Below are 26639 nucleotides of genomic sequence, written 5' to 3' on the forward strand. Positions count from 1 at the left end.
TGCATTTTAACTGTCTTTAATATGAATTAAAACTCTATACAAACACATCTGTATGAAAAAAAAATACAGTACATGAAATAGTAAGAAAGTACGTATTACAAAAGTCAGGAAATATATTAAGCAGTATTCAATATAAACTATACAATGAAAAGGTTTAAATGCAGTCAACATTAGCTCACATTATACAAAGAGTGTGCAAAATTAGCGTCCCATCAGTGGACCTTTTATATACTGGCAGAAAAGTCTGTTCGTTCTTCTTCTCTAGACAAAATAGAAGACTGAATGCATCGAGTAAACAGCGACTTTTGGCCCCATGCGCCTCTTCAACAAGAGAGACTGTGCAAAAATATACAAAGCCACAGGCCAGCAGGAGTCACTGGGATCTCCGGTCAGTAATGGCTGAGCTCCTCAGGAGGAGGTAGGGGGGGATAAGTGTCGTCTCCTCCGATGTAGGCGCCAATGCCGCTGCTGCTCTGGCTCCCCCACTCGTAACTGTCAGCAGCCAAACTACAGAATCCAATCAACAAACAAGTGTCATTTGACCTCTACCCTTTGCTACAATTCTACTTCCTGTATTATTTTGGTGGTTACATTGTGGTGCTTTTACCTTGCTTGGATGTTCTGAGGCATTACGCTCCACGCCAGGTCCTCGTCGCTGTCATAACGCCGGGGGTTGTCGAAGAAGTAAGCCCTGGAGGAGAAGCCATGACCGGGAAGCCCAGAGCCACTCTGCAGGACAAGCCGCAGGCAAATAAGAATATAAATGTAAGTAGTCTTACATTACTTAAACTTTGGACTGTACATCACATCGTTTCTAACCTCATGGCAAAAATGTTTATGTTTTTTATTATCTTTCATATTTTTACTGGACAAAAACAGAAACAGACATTCCGTGTAGTTGAACAACAGCGTGTTTTATCTGCTTTCCTATATATTATCCTATGTCCCCTCAGATTTATCTTGTGACCCCTGACCCTCATGTTGTAAACTGCTGACTTATGGCGCATTTCCACTGCGGGGCAAAGTGTATTTGCTTGACTCACCCTGTCTAGGTCAGGCTGCCGAACTCTGAAGAAGAAAACCAAGAGAGTAGTGGGCAGCAGCTCCCATACAAACAAGATCACCCCAAAGACGATGTAGCCAGTGTCGCCCAGAGTCGACTGTAAGTCTGCCTGTGGAACAAAAACACATCCACTATTTAAACAGCCAACTATTTTACCCTCACATGGAGAATTACTGTATAGCTTGATTGCAACCATCACAAGGAAAACAAAGATTAAACACATTTTTCAGCTTTCTGCGATAACAGTCAAATAAATTAGTCAACCAATGCTCTTGGAAAAAGCATTTTCTTTTTACATTAACTCATACATCTAAAGGCATTTGACCTCTGGTGGTTCACCTGGTCTGAAACGTTGTACCAGTCGTAGTCAAAAGAGCTAATGCTCTTGCTTGAGAGTCCCAGGACGACCAGATTGTAGCAGGCCCTGGACGAGTACAGGAGGATGACGATGGCTCCTATGACCGTCACCTGGCACACCGACGTCCCCTGTGAGGTTTGAAGAGTTTCATCAAGGGAACATTGGTTTAATCTTACAGAAACGACATGGTACCTGAGGGTAAAGATAGCTGCAATACATTTTGAATATTAAGGGTGTGACCTTTTATTTTGTTGTGAAGTAAAACCAATCTTGCATAACACTGTGTTGCTAGGAAACTGACTGTGTACAAAGCAAGATTAGGTAAAGAAGTGCATCTTCACTCAAGTGTGCTATTATTAGCTGTGGACAATACATTGTAATGCCACTTACACAAATCACTTTCTGTTGATCCTAGAGGGTTAATCTACTAATTATATCTTCCTTTTCACACATGTCTTTCCCTTGAGTAGTATGTCTTACTTTTGACTCCAAGTATATGTTGGCCAGGGACATCTTAGCGAGCTTGTAAAGACACAAGGAGAGCGACACGGCACACAGGACAAACAGTGTGTCGTTGATGGCGACCCTCACAAGCACGAGGGTGTGGGCTTCTGCAGAGGACATCCTCACCAGCAGGGCACACACCAAATTCACTACTAAGAACACGAGGCTGATAAACAGGAAGAGCAGGTACAGCGGCAGCCTGTGGGTCAGGAGACATGTTTTTAGTACTGTAGCAAAGCTAGTAATATAATTAAAAGGGAAAATTAAGAGTTGTAAATGCATGTTACCTGTATCTCAAAAGCTCTGGTGCATATTTTGACTTTGCCTTGAAAACAACCTGTGAAAACAAAAATCATTTCAGTGTCATTATGCAAAATGTGTCATGTTATTTAGGCCACTCATTTTCACTTCTGTATTCTCACATTTTAAAGAAACACAAGACACATTCTTCTGAAACAGGAAGTTGTTTGGGATACACAATAGTGTCACAGCACACAGGAACATTTACTGTGATACTTATGAGTTGCTCACTCAAAACTCACAACTGGGACTCAAATCAGCAAAAAATGATTAGGCTTGAAATAAACTTAGAGGGCAGAGGAGTCATTATTTGATATTTGTATCAAGTATGCAGATGAAGGAACTATTTGCTGCTTAGCTAATCAAAATGAGTGTATCTTTTACATCAATAGGCAATATTATGTTGACAGTGATAATAGGGTTCTAGCCATATTTGATATCAGTGATTATTAATATTGTCATTATTCAAAGCAGCAGTTAGGGAGATAAATTAGTGTTGCTATCTATCATATTATGGATTTGATGAACTCTTTAAATGCTAAACTCTCTTATTCAACGAGAAAGTGTAATTAAAGAGTTATTTAACTAGTTAAAGTTTAGTTTCACAGATTAAAAGTTAAAGGTCTTGTTTTACAGATCTCATTGAGATCAGACAGCGTGGGACCAAACCATTTCTTGAGAATATAATGATCAAGTTAAGTAGAAGTTATTCAAAGTATATATACAAAAACCATGTTGTATTTTGGTTTCAGGCAATAATTCACATGATGGTATGTTTAAAGATAGTATGGCAGATACATTACTCTGGAATAATATTTAATAAAAAAAATAAAAAAAATAGTAGATGTATCTTTAATTTCATTTCCTTGTGTGGCATTGTTTGAAAAACTAAAACCATGAATATGTATTATTAAACATGTTGAAGTTGAATTGCTAGCATTGTAAGGTGCAGTGGATGTTTCCAAATAGATATTTAAGTTAAAGAAACCTCTTCTAGTGTCAAACTCAGTACATACATCAATCTGCAGCACCAACATGAATGTGAGGCAACACACATACAAAGGGTTTGAGTCGAGGGGGACTTTCAATCCGAACTTTTTGGTACTCCATTATAAAAATGCTGTTCTGCCATGACAGAGAACGTGCAGACTAGTGACGCACTGCTGTCACTAGCTTCCGTCAGCTGTCACTCGCTGATAATTAACTCACCTGTGCGAAATAAAGGTTCATGAGACTGAGGGTGAAGAACTGGAGGCAGACAGGGAAGCAGTACAGCAGCCAGAAGGGAAAGGGTCCCAAAGTGTTAGCTGTGACAAAGTTTTTGAAGTAGAAGGAGAAGAGGACGGTGCGCAGGGCCGACCACAGCAGGCACAGCGACAGGAACACGGTCTGGTAGCTGAAGCGCTTGTGTCGGTACCGCAGGACCAGCCAGAGCTGCACGTAGATGAAGATGAAGAGGAGGGAGTAGAAGACGGTGTACACCACCGTCAGACCCAAAGTGACGAAGGGGGGGACTGCCGGGCTCAAGGTAGGCAGAGGCAGCGACTTGTCCATCGGTGACTGCAGCTCCTTCTCCTCCGCCTGGGCCTCCATGAACCTGCTCTCCCTGGCCTGGGGAGGAGGGAGCGGCGTGGAGGGGGACTCTATGTCGGGGTTAGCCGCCGGGTGTCTGTCGTCACAGAGCGTCCCGCGGAGTGGAGGTTATAAAACGAAAGATAGAAAAAGAGGAAATACTAGTGCGAACGCTGCTGTCAAGTTGAGGATGGAAAAAAAGGCAAGGGGAAGAAAACAAGGCTAACTTCCTGCTGCGGAGCCTGAGACAGCCAAAGAGCGAGGCACATGATCAGGGTAGATGAGAATGAGCTGTTTGTCAGCGGCAGAGGGCAGGAAGCTGATCCGGGCTGCAGCTAGGAGCTCCGTCAGTGCAGGAGGACCGGACCAGCCTCCACCCCTCCCGCTCCTTACGTGACGCGACGCATCAGCTGACGCAAGCTACTGTACCTTTAACCCTGTGATGGAGCTTCCCACCGCCACGAGCGCATCTCAGAGCTATGAGTTTACTTTCATTTTATTAAGGTGATTGAAACGTAGTATTACATACAAAATCTACATAATTCAACACTGGAGGTAGTAAACATTATTTACAACAAATCCATAGGCTACTGTATACACTGCCTACTTTTATTGGTAGCCTAAACAAAAGGGTCAAAACATCTTAAGAAGATTAAGTGTTGTAGCAGTAATTTGCTGTAAAGAATAGATGTTACAGTTCTTTCAAATATTATTAATTATAAAATGTGTACAAATTAAATAGCAGCAATGTATGTTTAATATTAACTCGTAAAAGACTATATAAAAAGGAGTACTTGCCAATTCACCACTTTTAAAAAGTGTGGTGTCTTGCACAGATGGAGTAGCTACTCGAGTCCTGGACTCGGACTCGAGTCGGACTCGAGTGCCGATTTTCGGGACTCGACTCGGACTCGCGGACTGATTGACGCGACTTGGACTCGTGAATTCTCGCGTACGCTGACTTGGACTCGGACTCGTGAATTTTTCCCCCCACGATGACTCGGACTCTACTTGTACATTGACGCTCTGACTTGGACTCGGACTCGAGCAAGTTTTCTCTGGAGTCTGATGTCCTCTATCCTGGCATGTGCACCTGTGAGGCGAGTTCACGGACTGGGCCCCGCTATTCCAGTCTAGAGATGTCTAGAGACACACCCCGCATCGTGCAATGATGACTCGGACTCGACTCGGACACTCCTTGGGTGACTCAGACTTGGACTCGAACACAGGTAATGATGACTCGGACTCGACTCGGACACTCCTTGGGTGACTCGGACTTGGACTCGGACTCGACTACGACTCTCCCCTTGGTGACTCGGACTTGGACTCGGACTCGAAGAGTGGTGACTCGAAAGTGACTTGGACTCGTGAATTGGTGACTTGACTATAACACTGGTGTCTTGCAAGAGATAGGGTTCGATGTCCTGTTCACCCCTCACTAGAGCAAATATTCTGATTAACACAATATTAACTTTGCTACAAAGTGTCCTGGAGTTTTTGATGTCCCTGAGATGCCCCTGAGTTCCCAAAGTTCAGCGTATTAGACTTGGCATGACAACATAAATAATGCAGAGGAACATATTCCAACTTTTTTTTGGGATAGGAATAGGATTCAAGCTCCAATCTTGATCCTACAAATCGAAATCAGTTGTGTTTTAATGATTCCCTCTCTCCCTTGCAAACACCTTCAGCACTCAAACGTAATCACACCTTGAGTTTGTAACACAGCCAATCCAATAACAGTGAGACCTCATGACATCATCAGGTTTCTTTTGTTTGACTTTAGAAAGGTCCTCCAGGACCAAGGAATACATTGTATACCTGTTTTCACTGGGAAATTAGTTCTCGTCATGATGAATAAACTGATATTTTTTCATAAAGTTTCCCTTTAATTACAACCAAAAATGTGATTAGAGAAGCAAACCTTTTATTGATGATCCTAAAAGAAGCGTATCTTCTGCACACAAACCTCAGTGAAGTTTGTTATGGTAGAAGTGGCCCGCCCGGTTTTTGTTTCACAGGCTGGGGCATGTGAACATGAGGAAGGCCAAGGATGGAGGTCACTATGCTAACCTTTGACTGCGCTGATATACATTAATCTTTTTGGAAAATGGTGACACTACCAGCAGGCACCACACAAAAGAGCATTCTGAATGGTCTTTTCTTTCTGCAGATTAGTTGTATATTTACCATTCTTTGAATATATTTCAGAGAGAGAAAAAATACATAGACATCATGGTGCTTTCCTTATGTAAATCAATGTATATTAAACCATGAAAACATTTAGAATTAATTGTAGATTATACTATGAAAGCTCAATGCAAACTTTTGTACAGATGACCAGAAGGTGGCACCCTAAACTATATAAAGATGGAAAGGCTTGGAGGGCTCGGAAGTTGGACAAACTATGGAACTAACAAGTCAAAAGAAAGAAACACAAAGAAGGTGAACACATTCAATATTTAAATGACCTGATTGTTCTCCTTCCAAAATACTATTGTATCCAGTAAAATATATAAAATCAATTTAAGGTTTCCAGAAAATGATGTTAATACCGCTTGTACATTTATTAAAAATAAACTTGCTTCTAGATCAGTTCAGATGACTTCTCTCTTTGAGGCACATGACAGAAAGTAGCAGTGATATGCCCTTCAGCCTAGTACTAGGCACATTGTCTGTATAATTTGGATCCTTTACATGGAACCTTGTACGAACATATGCAGATAAGACAGATTTAGACATACAGTTAAGCACAAACATAGTAGATTAAATAAAAAAACTTCTTTGGTGTTTCACAAGCCCCATAAAATGTTGAAATGTTCAGTACACCACACAGCTGTTGCTGCTTAGAAAAACTCATGATCTTACACTCCTATCAGAAGAGAGGCTGGAAATGGAGAGTTTTCCCTGAGGGTGACGCTAAAGAAAAGGCTGTGGAGAATCACAAGGATCTGTCTCCATGGCAGCGTCAATGTGACCTGTACATTTCACAGCAATAGGACCATTATATACAGTATTTAGGCATGAGGGTGGTGCAAGAGGGTAGCTCTTGAAGAAGCTGATCCTCTAGATTACAAACAATTATCTTGATGACTCCTTACATCAAATAACTGCATGACTATTTATTGCCTCTGTTTGGAAGTGAGCAATTTGATCAAATTAATTCAGACTTTAATTATTATATTTTTAAAATCCACTTATTCAAAAGCAAAAATAAAACTCAAATGAACATAATTTAGTGCCACAAAGACACATTGTTTTTCATTCTCACATCTTTACATGGGCACCAAGTTCAACACATTAAGACTAGTTTAAAATAGTGTTATGTGGGTGTTTACCAGTAAGGCAAGGGACCATGACACATCATCCGTTCCTTAGCCTTCAATATCTCTTGTTGAATGACATCTTGGCCTGCTGGTGGTGTAAATATTTAAAGGTCAGGGTTTCTCCAAAAACAATATTAATCATCATCTGGTGGTCATTGTCCACACCGAATATAGTGTAAATATTATCATTCATGTAGAGGTTATTTATTATCTTGTTTTCTTTTTCAAAGCACGTTGTTATGGACCAGAGTGGGGATGAACTTCATTTTCCACTCCAAACAAAGAGGTCAGAGGTCACACAAAATCATTAGGACTCCTGGGGACCGTGAATACCCCTGTTAAAATGTCATGGCAATGTGGCCAACAGTTGCTCAGATAATTGGACCAAAGTGTTGGATGGATGACTGACCAAGCGATAGGAGGGCAGAAGCATCCCCAAGTTGAACCATATTACCAGCATGCCCCTCATTATCCCAGCTGGAGGGGAGTCTGATAGCCGCAGCGGGATTCCTTCAGATGATTAGTGTATGGTACACTGCTCTGTGATCTTGTCCTTTTACATAATGTTTCAATCAAACCGGCCATGGGGCTCTGTTGCTGGTAACTGGTCCATGCTCTGATGGGCCCTTGGCCTGTATCCAAATCTGCTAATACAGTCCAGTGTTGTCCCTCTGTAGACCTCCCACACAGACAGTGGCCCCTGTGTTATAGTACCTTATCATCCAAACATGTGGGCTGCCTTCTACTGTATTGGTAATACTGGAACAATGAGTGGGTTTAAATCAAGGGATGTGATGTGAAACTGACCTCAGTGGCTACTTCTGGTCTGGAAAACCCTTTCAGTTTTACTCTTTTAACTGTTGGTATTGTCCATGAAGCTTTATCCAAGTTAGATCCTCGGAAACCGGCTGGCCCGGACAACGTAGAACCTTTCTTTTTAAAGATAGCTGCAGATTTTATTGCTCCACCTCTTACTTCTCTTTTTAACCTTTCCCTCAGCACAAATACAATTCCTAAAGTATGGAAGTCTGCTTATGTCCTGCCTCTACTGAAAGGAGGGGAGGCAACTATTTTAAATAACTATAGGCCAATCTCTAAATTGTCAGTTCTGGCTAAGGTGCTCGAACGACTTGTGAGTGAACAAGTAAAGGAGTTTTTATGTATAAATGATATCCTGTCTAAACATCAGTCAGGCTTCAGGAAGAAACATAGCACCATCACTGCCACAATGAAAGTGGTAAATGATATTACTGGTATGCTAGATAATAAAAAGAGTTGTGCAGCTCTCTTTATTGACCTTTCCAAAGCGTTTGACACCATTGATCATCGCGTTTTAAAACAGAGGCTACTCAGTATTGGCATATCCAGCCATGCAGTGGGGTGGTTTGTGAACTACCTCTCTGAAAGGTCCCAATGTGTTCACTTTGATGGGCTGTCTTCTGAGTGGTTAAACATTGCTAATGGTGTTCCTCAAGGTTCTGTTTTAGGTCCACTTTTATTCTCCATATATATCAACAGTTTAGGTGAAAATGTGGATGAAGCTACTTTACATTTCTATGCGGATGATACCGTGATGTACTGTGCAGGTCCCTCCATTCAGGAGGCGATTGTTAAATTACAGGCTGTTTTTAACATTATTCAGACTCAGCTCTCTGAACTAAAGCTTCTTTTAAATGTGGATAAAACCAAGATAATGCTCTTTTCTAAAGCTAAAAAGACACCAGAGCCTGTTTTAGATATTGTAACTACGCAAGGAACAAAACTTGAAGTGGTTACCTGTTACAAATACCTTGGTATCTTGCTTGATGACTGTCTCTCTTTTAAACTTCATGTCAATAACCTGCTTAAAAAACTGAGGGTTAGGCTAGGTTTCTTTTTCAGGAATAAGTCTTATTTCTCGCTTGAGGCCAGGAAAAGGCTAGTCACTGTGACCTTTTTACCTGTGCTGGACTATGGTGATCTGATGTATATTATGAATGCACCTGCCAACTACCTGAGCAAACTAGATGCTGCGTATCATAGTGCTCTGAGATTTGTCACAAATTGTAAAGCACTTACTCATCACTGTACACTGTATACCAAGGCAGGTTTACCATCACTCACTGTACGGAGGCTCAGTCACTGGTACACTTTTATCTATAAAGCTATGTTGGGCAAACTCCCGTATTATATCTGTTCATTGATAAAGCAGAAAATTGCAAGCAGCTATTGTCTGCGATCGCAGGATATAGTCTTGTTATAGTAAGGACTGTCTTAGGTAAGACAGCTTTTATGTGCGCAGCTCCACTTGCTTGGAACAGTCTACAGGCGAAATTGAGCATTTTTATTTCTCTGAATGTATTTAAGGCACGTCTAAATAAAATGCTTTCTGACACTCTGGGTATTTGTAAATGTTGAATATGTAAATATGATATCCTCTGTTGTTTATTTGTATGTTGTTTTTATGTTTCATGTGGAACTAAATGATGCAGGTCTCCCTTGTAAATGAGATCGATGATCTCAAGGGACCAATCTGTCTAAATAAAGGTTTGAAATTAAATGAAATGAACTTCTGTCCTCAACCAACCCTTTATAGTGTTTGTGTTTTCACAGTTGGGCTGGCCCAATGATCACTGCAGATGTCTAGATAACTGCGCCAATAAACTAACCCAGAGCATGTCAGCCTTCCGTCATTACCACGTCCCTTCAGGAATTTGTTTAATTGAAAACATGACAAGGAAAGTATAGGCTATACCTCTCATGTCTCTCTCCAATGTTGGTGAAAGCAAGTTTTCAGCTCGCCCCCTCTCAACCCCGCCCCACGTTTCTCCAACTTTCTTTAGTGGAGTTCTCGCGCCACTCACTCTCCACTAACCTGACTTGGACAAACCACAGGACTTAACTGCTCCTGAAACAAGGAACCATGGGTTGGCAGGAGCAAAGATGGTTCGTCTATGCGAGTTTTCTCGGACTTGTTGCGACGGTGGAGAGCGTAACGCGGGGAGAGTTTTTCCATCACGGCCCGAGCGCAAGGGACCAGTTACTGGAAGCGGGGAATGACAAGACGCACCTACTTCCACTGGACAAGCCAGTTTTGTTTTATGATGGCATTTTCGACAGCATTTTTGTAAGTTACTCATAAATGGATACACTAGCATTGTCATTTTACTACAAACACGTAGGATTAATTGGTCAGTGTGGATTGTCCAACGATCTCGCGCAATTGCGCACACCCTAACAGTTATACGGAAAAAAGGTAGTAACATCCTAAAACAATTCCTGGAAGTTGCAAAGTATATCTGGGGCAGAGTATGCTCTGGGTTTTTATAAATGTTGATTGACTAATCTCAATGGCTGCTAAATCTCGTGGAATGCATGTGTCTACACATTCTTGCAGTTTTCCCTACATAAAGTACTTATTTTGTAATCTAACCCCAAAACATATACTGATGAGTCTATGTTCTATAACTGAGGTCAGTAAGGGATGCTTTTTTATTAACTGAATAAATGTTTTAAATGTTTAGATCCTTAAATATCAAGATAGCAGACTGTGAGGAAACTGTAAGATAAGTCATTTTGAAAGGTAGTAGGCTACTAACATAACAACATTGTTAGACTTTGTGTCTTTACTGTTTGCATTACCCTGTGATGCTTTTAAATAACGCTTAAAATAGCTAGATTTAGCTGAAAGCTGCACCATTGTATTGAACTGACAAACAGCCCTTTATTCCCCGTGATTCTCCTGCTGTATCTTTGTTTTAATTGTGCGGCTAGCAGATATCTGCCATCAGAGAGTAATTATATACAAAAGGTGGTAGCTTTTTGTTACCACCTTTTTTTCTTTTCCTTTTTTTTTAAGTGGAAGATCTATTAGAGGAGGTGTGCAGAGGCAAGCAAAGTTGTGGTTAACACATTAACCTGTGTTAGGAGTAAATATTAAATTCCTTTTTGCACCTATGAGTCCGGGGGGTTTCCTTGCTGCAAGTTATCCCTACATCACTCACCACAAACATATTTCTCTACTGTAGTCAGGATGCCCCGAAGATTTGAGTTTTTAACGAGACAGTCAACCCTGAACTGTCTGTGCCCTGCAGGAGAACAGTAATGCGTTTCACAAGGTCATAGAAAAAAACATTCTTCTAATCATTAGGAGGTCTCCTCCTTAGTGTGATTCATAACCTACAAAGCCCTTTACTAACCTTACGGTTACGGATCACTCTCTTCGCTACATCTACAAGATCAGACTTACTGATCACTTTCCCAGCTCTATCTCACATTTTGACAGGAAGTTTCTGTAATGAAGATTAGTGCGCAATCTTTGTGCTCTCTGGGGCTGCTCGACAGGGGCAAGGACAGGAAACTGTGTGGCTCGAGCCAGGAATAGTGCTCTTGTTTTCCCCAGGTCAGGAAGTGAAGCAGCCTCATGTGCAAAGTCTCTGTGTGTGTTTTTGACATTTTAGAATTTATTTTACAAGCCCTGCATGTGTTCATGTTAAACCCCTTGTGTGTGAAACCTGTGTTAAATGGCATTTTGTTTGTGCATTATTGTAGGACATGGCAGCTGACTCGGATCATTAGTCTAATGAGTGTGGAATAAAGATCAAAGTGGGTCAGACTGGACTGGCTTAACCTCTGCTGTTACAGTTCTTCATGTGTTATCATAATGACTAAAAAAATAAAAACAGCCATATGGTGTACTGTAACATGCATCTAATTTCTTGTTAACCCCATTACCAACTCAAGCTTTTGATTTCAGATCAACACCAATGGTTTTGTTGCCACAGCAGAGCCAACAGGGGAGTCGACATATCTTGGCAAAATGCCCCCAAAATTCGGCACGATTGCAGCTCTGCTCGGAGACCTTGACACAAGTGATGGTGTGGGGAAGGTTTACTTCCGCCAAGACTCCAGTCCTGATGTACTGACCAGAGCAGCCCAATACATCAACGGAGCCTTCCCTGAGGATGATGAAGTCCGGCCCACCAATGCTGTGGTCGTCACCTGGGTCAATGTCGCCACCCATGAACCTCCAAGCAGAGGAGATGGCATTGAGAAGAGGGTGAGCATCACATGGATATTTAAGTGTTTGATCTATGTGGTTTAAATTGTCATTTACATTTTCTTAAACATTTTTTATTACACAGAGAAACACCTTCCAGCTGGTTATTGCATCCTTGGAAACGGCATCGTACGCTATCATCCTCTATGCAAGGGATGGGATGCCGATTTTGTCCACGCCTGTACAAGGCAGCAGTGTGGTCATGCATGCTGGTTTCAATAAGGGTTTGGTCCGGGGTTTTGTGTTTTCCAGTCAGGGGCCATACTACCGCACCACCACTGATGATGAAGCATCCATTCGCGCTTTAGCAGAGTAAGTCAACCAAATGCTGTCAGCAAAGTAATTACCATTTCCTGGTGTCTTGATGGCAATGACCCAACTGATTACTAGTTCACTAAGTAGTCACTTGATGTATTCATTTACTACATTTTTTCTAAGGGCCTACATCTCGACAAGCTTCCCCTCTGGGCCAATAAAGTTGAAGTTGTAAAAGTCTGTTTTCACCTTTTTATAGAGACACCAACTCTGGCCTGCAGGGTGTATGGGTGTATGAGATTGGAACTTCTCCCTATTTTACCAACGTGGCTCCAGGTGAGGTCAATGACCTGCCCGTCGAAGCTGCTCCACAGGGGCCCTCTGAGGCCGATCATGCAAGGAGGACTGTGTATACTAATGGACAGCCAGAGCAGGACCGAAAAGGGGGGCAGATCGAAGTCCACCCAGTTCAGTACCAGCCACTTCAGCCTGGCAACCCAGAAGTCTTAGTGGTGGACGACACGGATATAAATGTAGATGGTGGGTCAAAAGGAGAAGAACTCAAATGCTTCTTTCATTGGTGTATAATTATTTTATCAATTATCTGTTCTTTGTTTATTTGTATCAATCTTTTTTATGTTTTCAGTGTTCTCATACGCCCTGGGCACATGTGCGACCAGTAGAAATAAGTGTTCCCAGTTTTCTGACTGCAAAGACTACTCGGGTGGATACTGTTGCAACTGCAGACCTGGCTTCTATGGCAATGGGCTAGAATGTGTGGCAGAGGGTAAGACTACGGCCAAATTTCCTTTTGATAAAAGATTCAAACAGTGCGTTCTTTTTGTAAGCTACTACTGCTTCAAGGAAATGGAGAGGATAACACATTTGTTTTAGCCTGAAGCTCATGAACATACCTAACTTACAAGAAAAATTTGATTATTGTGGCTGTTCGTCCATTACGCTACTCTTGAAATGATTTGTTAAAATCTATGTGTTCAGCTCGTGCTGTTGTTTGCTCCTTTCTGGGACCAACTTTAAAGGTTTTGGTTTGTTTTTGCAGGAAAGCCACAGAGGATGAATGGTAAAGTGCATGGAAAAGTGCATGTGGGCAACTCTCCTTCCCCAGTGGAGTTCACCAGCAATGATCTCCACTCCTACGTTGTGGTAAATGACGGCCGTTCTTATGTGGCCATCAGTGACATCCCTAGCACCATTGGGCCCTCTCTACAGCCCCTGTCGGCCCTTGGTGGAGTCATTGGGTGGGCATTTGCTCTGGAGCAGCCTGGCTTTAGGAATGGCTTCAGTATCATAGGTGAAGTACCTGTTTCTACAACTGCTTTAACAATATGTGATAATGTGACAACTTCAAGCTTTTCGTGTGATTCTCTCACTTGGTTAGAAAATGAGGACATTTCTGTAAACAAATGTCTGCGCTGTTACAAGCAACTTGCCATACAGCTGCATTTTCACTCATTCTGTCCAGCTGAATTCCCCTCACATTACTTCAGCCGAGTCAGAAGGCAGTGAGCCAAATTTCATCCAGGGCCAGGTTCTTAAAGTTAACCTCTTCTCTGTCCTCTGTAGGGGGGAAGTTTGTACGGCAGGCTGAGGTGACCTTTCTGCCAGGGAATGAGAAGTTGACCATCAGGCAGGAGTTCAAAGGCATCGATGAGCACGACCACCTGGCAGTGAGCACCACCCTGGAGGGCCGGGTCCCTGAGGTGCCTCGTGGCGCCACCGTGCAGATCGACCCTTACTCTGAGATCTACCAGTACGGCAACAACTGTGAGGAACAGCTTAAACAGAGACTCACTTTGTTCTCGTGAAGATGTCACTGCCTTGTTTCTCCTGTTTTTCTCACATGGCCAATTCTCTTTATTTATCAGAAATAACAATTGTTCTGCTTTTGTAACTATAGCTTAACCAATAAAGGTAATGTTTTCAAGTGGGGTTATGTTGGGTATTTATAAATATTCATTGTATTAACTAAAGCAGATGGTGAGCAGCTTGCTCTCTCTTTGAGAAGATACTGGAGTATGGGGACTGCTGTGGATAGGGGGAAGCAGCAAAACGTATTTCAGCCACTTAAAAACAAGTCCCACCTAAAATAATCAGTATCATTTTAAGTGTACACTGAATTAAGAATATTTTCACTGCTTTACCTTCCCTCCAGACATCCCTTTTAATGTTACACTAAAGCTATTATCAATGCTCTCTTCAAAGTTCCCGGAAATAGTCATTTAGCTTTCTAGAACATTGAAGTTGCTAGTAAACTGCAGCCTCAATCAGTGTTATAATGTGTTTCTGGTTAGTTTGGATTCACCAAGGTCACACAATAAAAAAAAAAAACCGGGGGTTGAGAATATTTGTATTATAATAATTTGTCCCTTTTCATCCCCTTTCCTCAGAAGTACATTATTAGGCTTCTGTTGCTCCAAGCTGGGGGTATGCTGGGTACTTCACAACCCCCACTTCAAACAATCCAAACTATCCCTTTTAAAGAAGACTAAGAAATAATTTACAAATGTCTTGCTTATCCTGCCTTCCAGTGATCACTTCATCCTCCACCCGGGACTACGTAGTGAGCTTGCCCGATGGCTCCACTGAAACCAGGTCCTACCAGTGGCGTCAGACCATCACCTTCCAGAGCTGCCAGTATGGAGAGTCTTTGAGAGACATGAAACCCACTCAGATGCTCAGCGTGGACCAAGTCTTTGTCTTGTACGATGCTAATAACGAACTCATCCGGTTCGCCATGAGCAACAAGATCGGTGATATCAATGGTGAGGTCATGGGGATTATTTTTTTCTTCCTGTTTTAGTCCGCGCACACTTCCTTCCTGGAGTACAACATCCTCCACTTCTACTAAAAGTTATGGCTATTTCTGAATGGTGAAATCAGTGTTATTCTTCTCATGTAATCACATGTATTAATATTATAGTGGTAACATTGTCCTAAATAAGACTGTTTCACTCTCAGGAGGGGATCCAGAGGAGAACCCGTGTTTCACTGGAAGACACGGCTGTGACACCAACGCTGTGTGTCGGCCAGGACAAGAAACTCAGTTCACTTGCCAGTGTGCGACTGGCTTCAACGGGGATGGCCGCACATGCTATGGTAAGAATAATATGTGATTTAACTCAAAAAGTTTCCAATGTGTGTGGCAATAAAGATTTTCATCACTCATGAATGTTCTGCTTTCAAGTAAATCAAACAGTTTCCACATCTGTTTAGAGCCTTCATTTAATTAACCCAGACATTATAAAGCCTTCCTTCCGGGGGAACTGGGCAATCTTACCAATTAGCAGAGGGGTCCCACATGGTAAACAAAGTCTCACATACTCCCGGACCAGGTTGACATATAAACTGTGGTCCTCATCCCTAGTCCATTCTCTATACAACCTTGAGACTCTTGTATTCGATACCAGACAGGAAGAACTCTGAGGCACATACAGTAGAGAGAGGAAGGAAGTAACTCAGACGGATGCTATCTTGAAACGTGTGTAATTAAGAAACCTAATCAAGCTCTCTTCTCTGATCTCCATCTGATAATGAAGGACACTGATTTGACAAATCCAGACTTCAGAGCCTCAAAGTTAAACATGGACTTAATGTGGCATCTATTAGCATATGATAATCGACTCTTCTCTTTATCAGACATTGATGAGTGCAGAGACAATCCTCAGATCTGTGGCTCCCACGCTATCTGCAACAACCAGCCCGGGACCTTCCGCTGTGAATGTGAAGATGGTTATCAGTTTGCCAATGATGGGCAGACCTGCATTGGTAAGTCTTCCCAAGTACACTTAGATATTCCAGAAATCTAATGTTGTAGTTGGGATTAACAGGTTCAGGCATGAATTGTAATAAATTGAACTAAGATATCAGGGTGAGCTAGATAAAACAAACTTACTATACATAAATACCACGAACGCATTTTACTGATTGGTGCAGTAGCATAATATAATTTATAATATAATTTAATCTAGATAAAGTTATTCCGAATCCACCCAACAAACAACACATTGTAGGCTCCGCTGTATTCTAAAGCTACAGAGTTGCTCACTTAATTATCAACATATTGTCAACATTGTCATCAAGTTTGGCCATATAGTCCAGCCAAGCCTAGTTTATATTGCGTTTTTGGTTGAAGATGATTAAGCTACGGCCAGTTAGCTCAGCTTGGCCTAAAGAATAGAAACAGCGCTAACGGGTAACCTGGCTCAGTCCAAAGGTAACACATTTGCCTTCCAGCACCTCTAAAACGCAATAATTCAGGTCTTGCTTGTTTATTCCAAATAAATGTTTTTTCCCCTTTGTTTCCAGTCATCATGTTATGCTAAACTAGATTGCTGCTGGTTGCAGCGGCAGCATATAACGGATATCGAGAGCAGTATCAATCTTCTGATTGAACTCTCTTACTCTCATCCCCCCAACATTTAATCAACAGTACATTTTCTTCGTCCTCAGGGGTTGATCGACCTAGGGACGCCTGTGACGAAGGCACCCACACCTGTGACATCCCTGAGCGTGCTCAGTGCAGCTACACTGGAGGCTCGTCCTACATCTGCTCCTGCCTCCCAGGGTTCATTGGAGATGGCAAAGTCTGTCAAGGTACGAATAGAGACGCTGACTATATGCTTTTGCTGAAGAATGATCACAGGAATTAACTGCTTTCAGTTTGTAGGTCAACTCATTCAAAGGTTACATAATAAACAACACTGAGTTGTTTTTGCCTCTAATTCTAACATAGTAAAACACAGTGCTCATAGTATATCAAAACTTATTAATTTTAGAATGTAGCTAGAGCGTTTACTACCATAACATTAGATTATTGGACTGAAATGTATCTGTCAGGGTGCGGGAAAAATAGGACCCAAATGCAGAATGAGGAGGAAGCTGTTTTCAAAAAGGAAACAAAAAGGCGAGCTTTATTCAACAAAAGCTGAACAAAAACAAGAATCCAAAACAGGTACCAGGTAGCATCCAATACTAAGGTGACAATGACCAAGACAGAAGGTGCCCGGGGGCAAGGCAGAGTCCATGGTGGGGTGAAGGCCACAGCGGGCGAACTCAGGGGGCCGAGCATGAGGGCGAAGGCAGCGGCAGGAAGAGTCAGGGGGCCGGGCCCGAGGGCGAGGACCGCGGCAGGAAGAGTCAGGGGGCCGGGCCCAAGGGCGAAGACCGCGGCACTCAGGGGGCCAGGCTCGAGGGCGAAGACTGCGGCTCTCAGGGGGCCGAGCTCGAGGGCGAAGACTGCGGCTATCAGGGCGTGGGGCTCAAAGGCGAAGACCGCGGCTCTCAGGGGGCCGGGCTCGAGGGCGAAGATCAGACAGCTCCGGAGGCCGGGCAGGACCCTGTGTCGGCCGACATGAACCGGAGCCGGTGGGACAGGCCTCGGCAGGATCCCCAACGGAAGAGGACCAGGAGTTGGCAGGACCCCCGGCGAGACCCGTGATGGCGGGGCCTCCAACAGAACAAGACAAGGGGTTGGCAAGACCCCCAGCAGAAGAGTTGTCGGCGGGACCCCCAGAGGAACAGGACATAGGATTGGCAAGCCCCCCGGCAGGAGAGTAGTCGGTGGGACATCCAACGGAACAGGACATGGTCTCGGCAGGAAACCCGGCGGAGCGGGTGTCGGCGGGACCCCCAACGGGAAAAGACATGGTGTTGGCAGGACCCACGGCAGAACAGGTGCCGGCTGGACCTCCAATGGAACAGGACATGGTGTCGGCAGGACCCCCGGCGGAACAGGTGACGGCGGGACCTCCAACAGGACACGGGGAGCAGGAGTGGGTCGGAACAACGACTGAACCCAAGGGACTGGAGTGGGCCGGAGAGCCGGAACGTGAGCCAGAATCATCGCAGTTGGGGCCGGTACTGGAGTCGGAACCATGGCCGCTGGGGCCGGTACTGGAGTCGGAACTGGAGCCGGAACCATGGCTGCTGGGGCCGGAACCATGGCTGTGTGGGTCAGAACTTGGGCTGGAACCATGGCTCTTGGGGCTCGGGCTGCTAGCCTGGAATTACACACAGAGGAAGTCCAAAATCCAGCCAGGTAAGAATTTAACTAAACCTGGCTTCTCCATTGCCAAACGGTGCGCCTCAGCCAGAGCAGCCTCTCGCTGCTGAACTCCGGAAGCTCCCCTCCACTTATCAGAGCAGCCAGCCAACGAAAAGGAAAAATCCAATAATCCCTTCTCAAAAAGATCTGCTGAGCCCATATCTGGTTGGTGCATTCTGTCAGGGTGCGGGAAAAATAGGACCCAAATACAGAATGAGGAGGAAGCTGTTTTCAAAAGGAAACAAAAGGCGAGCTTTATTCAACAAAAGCTGAACAAAAACAAGAATCCAAAACAGGTACCAGGTAGCATCCAATACTAAGGTGACAATGACCAACATGAAGGGGAACAGGAATGACAAAATAATGCACCAACACTGAACACAGGAAGAGACAAGACTAAATACAGAGAGGGATAATCACAAGACGAGAAACAGCCGGGCAAGGCAGGAGAAACACAAGGGCCACAGGTGAACACAATCGGGTAATCAGGGAGGGAAAACAGACAGCAAGCAACAGGCAAGACAGGAGGTGAACACTTTACAAAATAAAACAGGAAACCAAAGACAGAAAAAGACAAGACAAAACACAACACAGACAGATCGTGACAGTATCAGTGGTTTTGCATACTTTAACTGACAAGTAATTAATTATTGTAACCATTTAAGCTATGCAGGTTTAAGATTGCATCACATTACTAATTGGTTGATGTTATGATATTCAAATTTGAATCATTTAAATGTACATGTTGTCATTTAATTACTAACAAAATCTGATTAAACTTTAATGTTTTATTATGCACACTCCAACTTTAAACATGTTGGTGTCTGCAAGGATAATGTCAAATCTGAGATGAGATTGTTTGCTGCAAAAAAGCATTCATGAGTGATGATGTCACAGAGTCATTTTAGAGGAAGGAAAAACACAAGCTGACAAGGATATTGTGTAAGCAAGGGATGTGATTTTAGCAGTAATTGGCAGTAGTGTGAAGTATTTCTAGTCAACAGGCTAAATTGAAAATCAACACAAGGGGCCTGTTGCACAAGAAGTACATGTTTGAAATCCATTACATGGGCTTTACGGCTGTAATTGTTAGAACATCTGCTTAGGACGGGGGAGGTGAGATTGCTTACAAAGTACATGTGCAGCGATTGAGCAGTGAAACATAAAAAGCAGATGGAGATCCTGAGTCCGCCTGTAGTTTTGTTTGGCTGGCATTCAGTAATAGTTTCCATTCTTTCCATGCTTTAGCTTGATGTTGTTGCTGACCCAGATCATGCTGGAGATCCCTGACCATTAAAGGACGCGACAAATCAGACATGCGGAAAATATTTTAGCCTCTACGGTTGATTCTTTTCTCTCTTTCTCTCTCTACTCACCCTCTTCTCTTCTCTTCTTCCTAAAGACATAGATGAGTGCCAGTCTGGCAAGTGCCATCAAGACGCTGTGTGTTATAACACCGAAGGATCATTTACCTGCCAGTGCAGGCCGGGTTACTATGGCGACGGCTTCTACTGCTCCCAAGGTAAGTTTTATGGAATGCCACTTCACTTTTTGACAGGCAGACCCGACATCTTATTTACACATTGCAGCGTTGTCAGGGGACTTGTATTCTGTCCACTGTGGTAACCCTAGCCTTTGCGGCTGCAAGTGTATTTCGAAAATGTGCCATGGGAGTTTGAACTTTTTTGTTAGTTTTTCTTTATTCAGTTGCAGACTCAATAATAGAGGATCATTTTCATTCTCTGCATTGTTTAACCCTCCCACTTGGGCAAGAGTTGTGTTCGGAAATGAACTCCTCGCCAAGCATATTGGTGCCAGCTGGCTGGGACCTGGTTTTCATTTTCGTAATGTATTACAAGGGATTTGTGTTGCTGAATTTAAAACGGGGGACAAAATGAGAAATTAATGAGCTCATGTAGAAGTCTTTGGCATTGTTGTAGGGCATTCACTTCAGCGCTTATTTTCTTATTTTCCTCTACAGAGAAGACAAAAACACAATGTGAGACCCACAGAGACAGTCTGCTGGGTTCCACTGAGTTTGGTCCACGGGGCCCCCGACCTTCCGTTGGACAGTACATCCCTTCCTGCGACGAGAACGGTTCCTATGAACCCATGCAGTGCCACGGCAGCACGGGATACTGCTGGTGTGTGGAGCGAAGCGGGCAGGAGGTCCTCGGGACTCGCTCTGGGCCAGGAAGCAGACCAATGTGTGAGTAAATCTCATGCCTTTAACCAAAGTGTCTCCCAATAAAATGTATAAAAACAACAAGACCTATATTCTATATTTTGCTCACAAATATTCCCTAACGATTATCAGCATTTTAATAGAGGTAACAGTCTCATTTGTTCACTGTCAGGGCTGTTTTATCTGCAAAAAACGAATGTTTTTATTCACATTTTTACCTAACACTCTAATTTAAAAATAATGGTGGTAAAAACAATTAGTCAACAACTAGTGGCAGAGATTTACACATTAACTTTTAAAAGACCAAACATGCATAATTTATAAGGAGCTTTAAACAAGTTCTACAAAAATATACCTTAATTTTCGGACTATAAGCCGCGCCTTTTTCCCTATTTTTCGACGCTGCGGCTTATATAACGGTGCGGCTAATCTATGGATTTTTACAGCTAACGGCCAACACCTTTAACTCTATGGGCTCTATGGCCGGTCCGCGGACCCCCACCTTTAAGCGGTGGGTTCCAGCAGGAAAAGCTGGAGGCCGGAAAAGAGTGAGACAGGTAGCGCGCAAAAGTAAAAGTGGAACCGAGAGTGGTATGCCGCTGCTGCGGCTTATATTCAGGTGCGGTTTATAGTTAGAAAATTACGGTACTGATAAATGGAAGAGGGTTTTGTTTATCAGGAGACTTTCTGTTGCTAAACTGACTTGAGATAAGTTCCCCGTCTACAGGACCTCTGATTTCCAGTGTTTTTCTCTGATAGGCATCGACCACAGTGGTGTGCACCCACCTGTTGGACCCACCCCTCGACCTGATGTCCACCCTCTGCCTCCAGGGACACACCTGTTGTATGCCCAGAGCGGCAGGATCGAGCACGTCCCGCTGGAAGGTTATGAAATTAAAAAGGACGCTGGCAAGGCCCTCCTCCACCTCCCTGTAAGTTTCTCCAAATAAACTCTTACAGAGAGCATGATTCCAAAGAAATGTTAGTGATGAAATGATATGGTTTGACAGGTCTACAATCAGTTTTACTTACACGTATCTGAGACATTTCTGGAGGCTTTTCTGTTTATGAAATGATCTTTGGGGAATGTGTCTTATCCCCCATCATGAAATGTAATATCTTGCTGGCTTAATGGCTGTCCATGACAGGGAAATGCTGAAATAAGCCTAGAAGTAAACTTCCTCAATAAAGACGTGAACTTAGCAGGGCAGAAAAAGTTCATCTTAGGCACAATGTCCAACTGAATTTTCCGTGTGATCATTCATATAATACTAGGAAAAAAAGCTGAAGTATGTTTGGACTTCTCATTTGTGTAACACCAGCTCAGCCTTGTATTCATACTGCTCCCTTGCTGGTAATAACAGTTGCTTTCAAGCACTAGCCATTTCCCCATCTGCTTCAAGCATTCAATGCTCACACTTTATTGGAGGCACATGGTGACATTCACACTAATTACTACCATCGGTCTGACATCTTTGGAATACGCTGATTTCCAAAGCAGCTGGACTGGAGTTGCTCAAGCTCAGTGTGGGGCTCTGTTTGTTTGGATTAATGTCTAGACGTTAATGTCTAAAAACACACATCTGCTCCGTGTTTTTATCTCCGACCACTCTTGTTTGAACAAAAGTGCACTTCAATGATTGTTGGTTGCTGACCCCTCCACAGGAGAAGGTAATCATTGGTGTGGCCTATGACTGTGTGGAGAAAATGGTCTACTGGACTGAAATCACATCTCCCTCCATCAGCAAGGCCAGCATCCAGGCGGGAGAGCCCACTGCGGTCATTACATCAGGTAACTGTTATACTTCACTCTTTCATTCATCCATTTTGTGTATCACAGCACTGTATTGTTTAACAAAACAACTGATATATCCTCCCAACAGATCTGGACAGCCCAGAGGGGATCGCCATCGACCACTTGAGCCGGACTATGTTCTGGACAGACTCTGTGAAGGACCACATCGAGGTGGCCTCTCTGGACGGGTCTCAGCGTCGCGTCATTATAGACACTGATCTGGTCAACCCTCGGGCTATTGTAACAGACCCTCCCAATGGGTGCGTATTGTTTCACATAACAACATTTGCGCTTTACTAGTTTGTTTCTTTGACATACTGCTAGAGAAATACACATTGCTAAGGAACTGTTAATATGATGTATACGTTCTGATTTGTTAATTTAAAGGAATACACTTTTTTAAACAGCACTTTTTTTCACAGATCCAAAAATCTAGATCTAGTATTTAGTGAGCTTAAGACGTGCTGGTAAAGGGCTTTTTTTCATTTTAAATAGAGCATTGCTTCTGGTTCTCATTCTAAACAAAGCTAAACAGCTGTTGGTTGTAGTCTTATATTGAAAGGACAGATAAATGAGCGGTTTTGTTCTTCACATCTAACTCCAGATTAGAAATAATGTCTCTGAAAATGTTAAACAATGTTTAAATCTTTGTAAATTCATATTAGGATAGCCATAATAGTTGGAGTGAATATTAACACATTAATCAAACCTTATAATTTCTTGATACTCATCGAGTGCTAGCTCTATCTAAAAGATCTGATCCTAAAACCTGTTGAGTTTGAGAGTGAACTGACTCCACACCTGTCCTTACAGAAATCTGTACTGGGCAGACTGGAACCGCGAAGCCCCAAAGATCGAAACGTCCCACATGGATGGATCCAACCGAAGGGTTCTGGTTAAAGACGACCTCAGCCTGCCCAACGGCTTGACTTACGACTCTCAGAGCTCGCTGCTTTGTTGGGCAGATGCAGGTAATGTAGATTTCAGACAGATGACTCACCTGAAATGATGTCTGCCTTGTGATCATCAGTTCATTTAATTCATATAATCTCTCACCTGCAGGCACACACAAACTGGAGTGCACGCATCCCAGCCACGGTGACCGCAGAAAGGTTATAGAGGGGCTTCAGTACCCTTTCGGAATCACGTCTTTTGGGAAGAACATCTACTACACTGACTGGCGGAGGTTTGACTTTTTCTATTTTTGAGCTTTCTTTCTAATTAAAACATTTAGTATGTAAGCAGTTGTGGAAGAAGAACTTGGATGGTTTACTTCCTGCATTCAAAATGTACTCAAGAAAATATACAATAGCATCAAGTTGTTCAATAATGAAGTTCATTTACACATTCTTTGGTGATTATAATTAGTATCATTCATCTCAAATGTATTTATCTCAACTGAAGTTGTAAAATAAATGGTGTTGAAGCAGTTATTTTATACCTTAATATTATTTGTATAGTTTCAAATTGTAGTTTAGAGCATTGATGTCATAAGGCAGCCTTTGTGCAATGTAAGAACGCAGATCTGTTGAAGAAGGACAGGGTGGGTCAGAGGTCAAAAAGCTCCCCACACTTCAAGCACTGGCCCTTGATGTTCTTCCAGACCGATGTGAAGACTGTGGGGCTTTTTTCCCATGTAGCTGATTCTGTATGTTAGCTGTTGTAAAAAATGCGGGGGTTGGGGTGTCTATTTTGTTAGTGTGTGTATGTGGGGTGAGGAAGCATCCTAAAAAGTGGCAGCTGCTTGCAATTTCTCAGCCTCTACCAGTGACCTGCCCAGGGCCTCCCTCTGATCTTGCCAGGGCTGTAGCTTAGCTGGAGAAGGTCGAGGAGGGGGGTGCAAATACACACACACACATAGAGAAAACTATGTCAGTTATGTCTGAGAAGGCTACCCTAACCCTTACTCATTCTTGACAGACTTTTATACAAAACACAGTGAGGCAGGATGCGAATATTACTCAATCTGGGATAGTCGTTGCTTAACTCTGGTTGTGGTTTCAACAGGGATGCCGTGGTCGCCGTGGACCGCCATGCTGGCAAGGAGTCTGACATGTACCAGCCTCAAAAGAAGACGAAGATATATGGGATCGCCACAGCCTATGCCCAGTGTCCGGCAGGTAAAGACACCAGAGATCAGTGGTGGATGACCTACTCAGATCATGCTTAAGCAAAAGTAGAAAATACACCAATGACAAATAAAAGTTCTCAATTGAAATGTTACAAACGTAAAAAGTACACAAGTATTATCAGCAACATGTACTTCAATCAATAATGAATATACCTACGTTTGTTTAAATATGAATACATGTAAGAGCATTTGAATTTTGAAGTTCATCAAGATGGAGATCTTTTTCAAAATACTTTGTATACTACTGGGATTATATGTAGTAAAGTACTATCAAAGAAATGTAAAAAGTATAAGATTTCCCTTTCCCATTTCTTTTGATTGTAGTATAGTATAAAGTAATACATTAAGTAGCATAGAATAGTAAAACTGAGGAAAGCACAAGTATGTCAAAGTTGCACTAAAGTATACTAACTGAGTCTCCACTGTTTTGGAGCGTACAACAGGGCCATACATACATCCTCATGAATTATTTAGTTTAAAAATACTATTGACTTTTAAAAAAAATTACCTAGAGTTTGGGGTGAAAAAACTCCCACTCACTCTGAATAACTGTTCCTAGAAATAACTTGACCCTTGTACATTTGGGGGCTACCTTTTGAGTCATGGTTATTATCCATTGCCTTCACTCTTCAGGACACATCATCACAGTTGTGTGACCTCTGTGCCCTCTGTAAAGAACTCTGAACATGAGTTCTCAGCAGGTTCTTAAAGCAGCAGGAGGGTTTCTGCAGCTAGTACTCATCATTAAGTGAAGGGATGACATCACGGTGCAGCACCAGGTCTCACCCGCTATACTAGATAAGGCTGCATGCATACAGCCAGGGAATGTGGAGTGAAGGGAGAGGGGCCTCAAACATCTGGAGTTTGCGTTGTGTTTCCTTTAAGTGTGTGTATATGTGTTCAACAAACAGTGAGGAGACTGTTTCCTGCTATGGAGGCGTATGATTTATACGATTGCCCTGGAATGTCCCGCATTAATAAGAGTTTGTATATATTTTCCTTCCGCCAGGACAAAACTACTGTGCTGTGAACAACGGGGGCTGCACTCACCTCTGCTTAGCAACCCCTACCGGCCGCTCCTGCAAATGTCCCATCAACGCAGTGGGCGTGGGCTGTGTGGAGAGAGACGGCGGGTACTGAGATGAGGAGGCTGCTGCTCTGAGAGTTGACACTGTTTGGATTTTTCACCACAAATTAGGAGCCACTCAGCATTACTAAACTATAGCTGCTGAAAATGCCACTGAAAACCAGAGGAGAACTTACTGTGCCTTTTTTTTATTGCTCAGTGTTATGCTTATCTACATTTTTACATCTCCCTTTGTAAAATCACGAGAATTGTAAATATAAACACTATTCTGTTGTCTTTTCCTGAGTGCACATAAACTGAGAATAAAGCTCAAGGGATACATCATTTAATGTGAAATTCATCACAGCAATGCATGACATCATCTCGTGTCAGTCGTGTTACACTGAGGTCTGCTTGAATTAGTTTATCTTGTGGAAGTATTACTGTTGAATTTAGGACTAGTCTGTAAGAGCTGGTGGGATGAGTTTACATGTTGGGCAGCATAAGAATAAACATTTTTCTAACATGTTGGTCTCCTGTGTGTGGCTTTAGTGTAATTGTAGCGACGCCGTGTGTTAGATGGAGGTAATTACAAATACATTAGGCCAGGTGGAATTGGGCTGCCGCCGTAATAGATTTTCAATAGATTTTCATGTTATCTGCCATAGTTAAAACTAAACCACATTTATATTTAAATGATATTATATTAAAATATTCTTTAGGAGTTATGTTTGTGGATCTTTTGATTTATTATGAAATGATCTCAATTATGTTCAACTCCTTTCAGGTTTCGGCGTATATATTTCCCACATTATAACTTATTGCCGATTCAGTATATTGAACTTCACTTGGCAACTTGAAGAAGTGAAACGTTACACGGGGTGATTTAATTTCCCTGGACAAAGGACCAGCCCGATCATGTTCTTTAGCCAATTTAGCCTAATAGTAGCCTAATACTGAAACGTGTCACCTGCCTTCAGGT

The 26639-nt window shown here is 42.8% G+C and overlaps 2 protein-coding genes across 3 annotated transcripts; one reads left to right on the forward strand and one right to left on the reverse strand.

The window, feature by feature from the left end:
- gpr137ba (G protein-coupled receptor 137Ba) lies at positions 1–4219 on the reverse strand. The gene is made up of 7 exons (XM_079691043.1): positions 3435–4219; positions 2213–2262; positions 1902–2124; positions 1403–1549; positions 1044–1172; positions 608–729; positions 1–507 (listed from the first exon to the last, which is right to left on the reverse strand). Exons 1-7 carry the CDS (start codon positions 3816–3818, stop codon positions 390–392), a joined length of 1173 nt encoding a protein of 390 aa, XP_079547169.1. The 5' UTR covers positions 3819–4219; the 3' UTR covers positions 1–389.
- Positions 3626–26183, forward strand: nid1a (nidogen 1a). Of its 2 annotated transcripts, none has more exons than XM_079691033.1 (20): positions 3626–3753; positions 11859–12161; positions 12247–12473; positions 12676–12956; positions 13063–13203; positions 13477–13728; positions 14001–14201; positions 14966–15199; positions 15396–15533; positions 16074–16202; positions 16887–17030; positions 19883–20002; positions 20462–20689; positions 21425–21597; positions 22331–22457; positions 22549–22720; positions 23274–23431; positions 23523–23646; positions 24468–24580; positions 25601–26183. In XM_079691033.1, exons 2-20 carry the CDS (start codon positions 11922–11924, stop codon positions 25729–25731), a joined length of 3333 nt encoding a protein of 1110 aa, XP_079547159.1. In that variant the 5' UTR covers positions 3626–3753; positions 11859–11921; the 3' UTR covers positions 25732–26183. The 2 variants fall into 2 exon arrangements, with proteins under 2 accessions (XP_079547159.1, XP_079547158.1); XM_079691032.1 differs by lacking the exon at positions 3626–3753 and adding an exon at positions 9914–10229.
- Positions 26184–26639: the final 456 nt, after the last annotated feature.

The sequence above is a fragment of the Notothenia rossii genome (genome assembly GCF_949606895.1).
Source record: "Notothenia rossii genome assembly, chromosome: 6".
Lineage (NCBI taxonomy): Eukaryota > Metazoa > Chordata > Actinopteri > Perciformes > Nototheniidae > Notothenia > Notothenia rossii.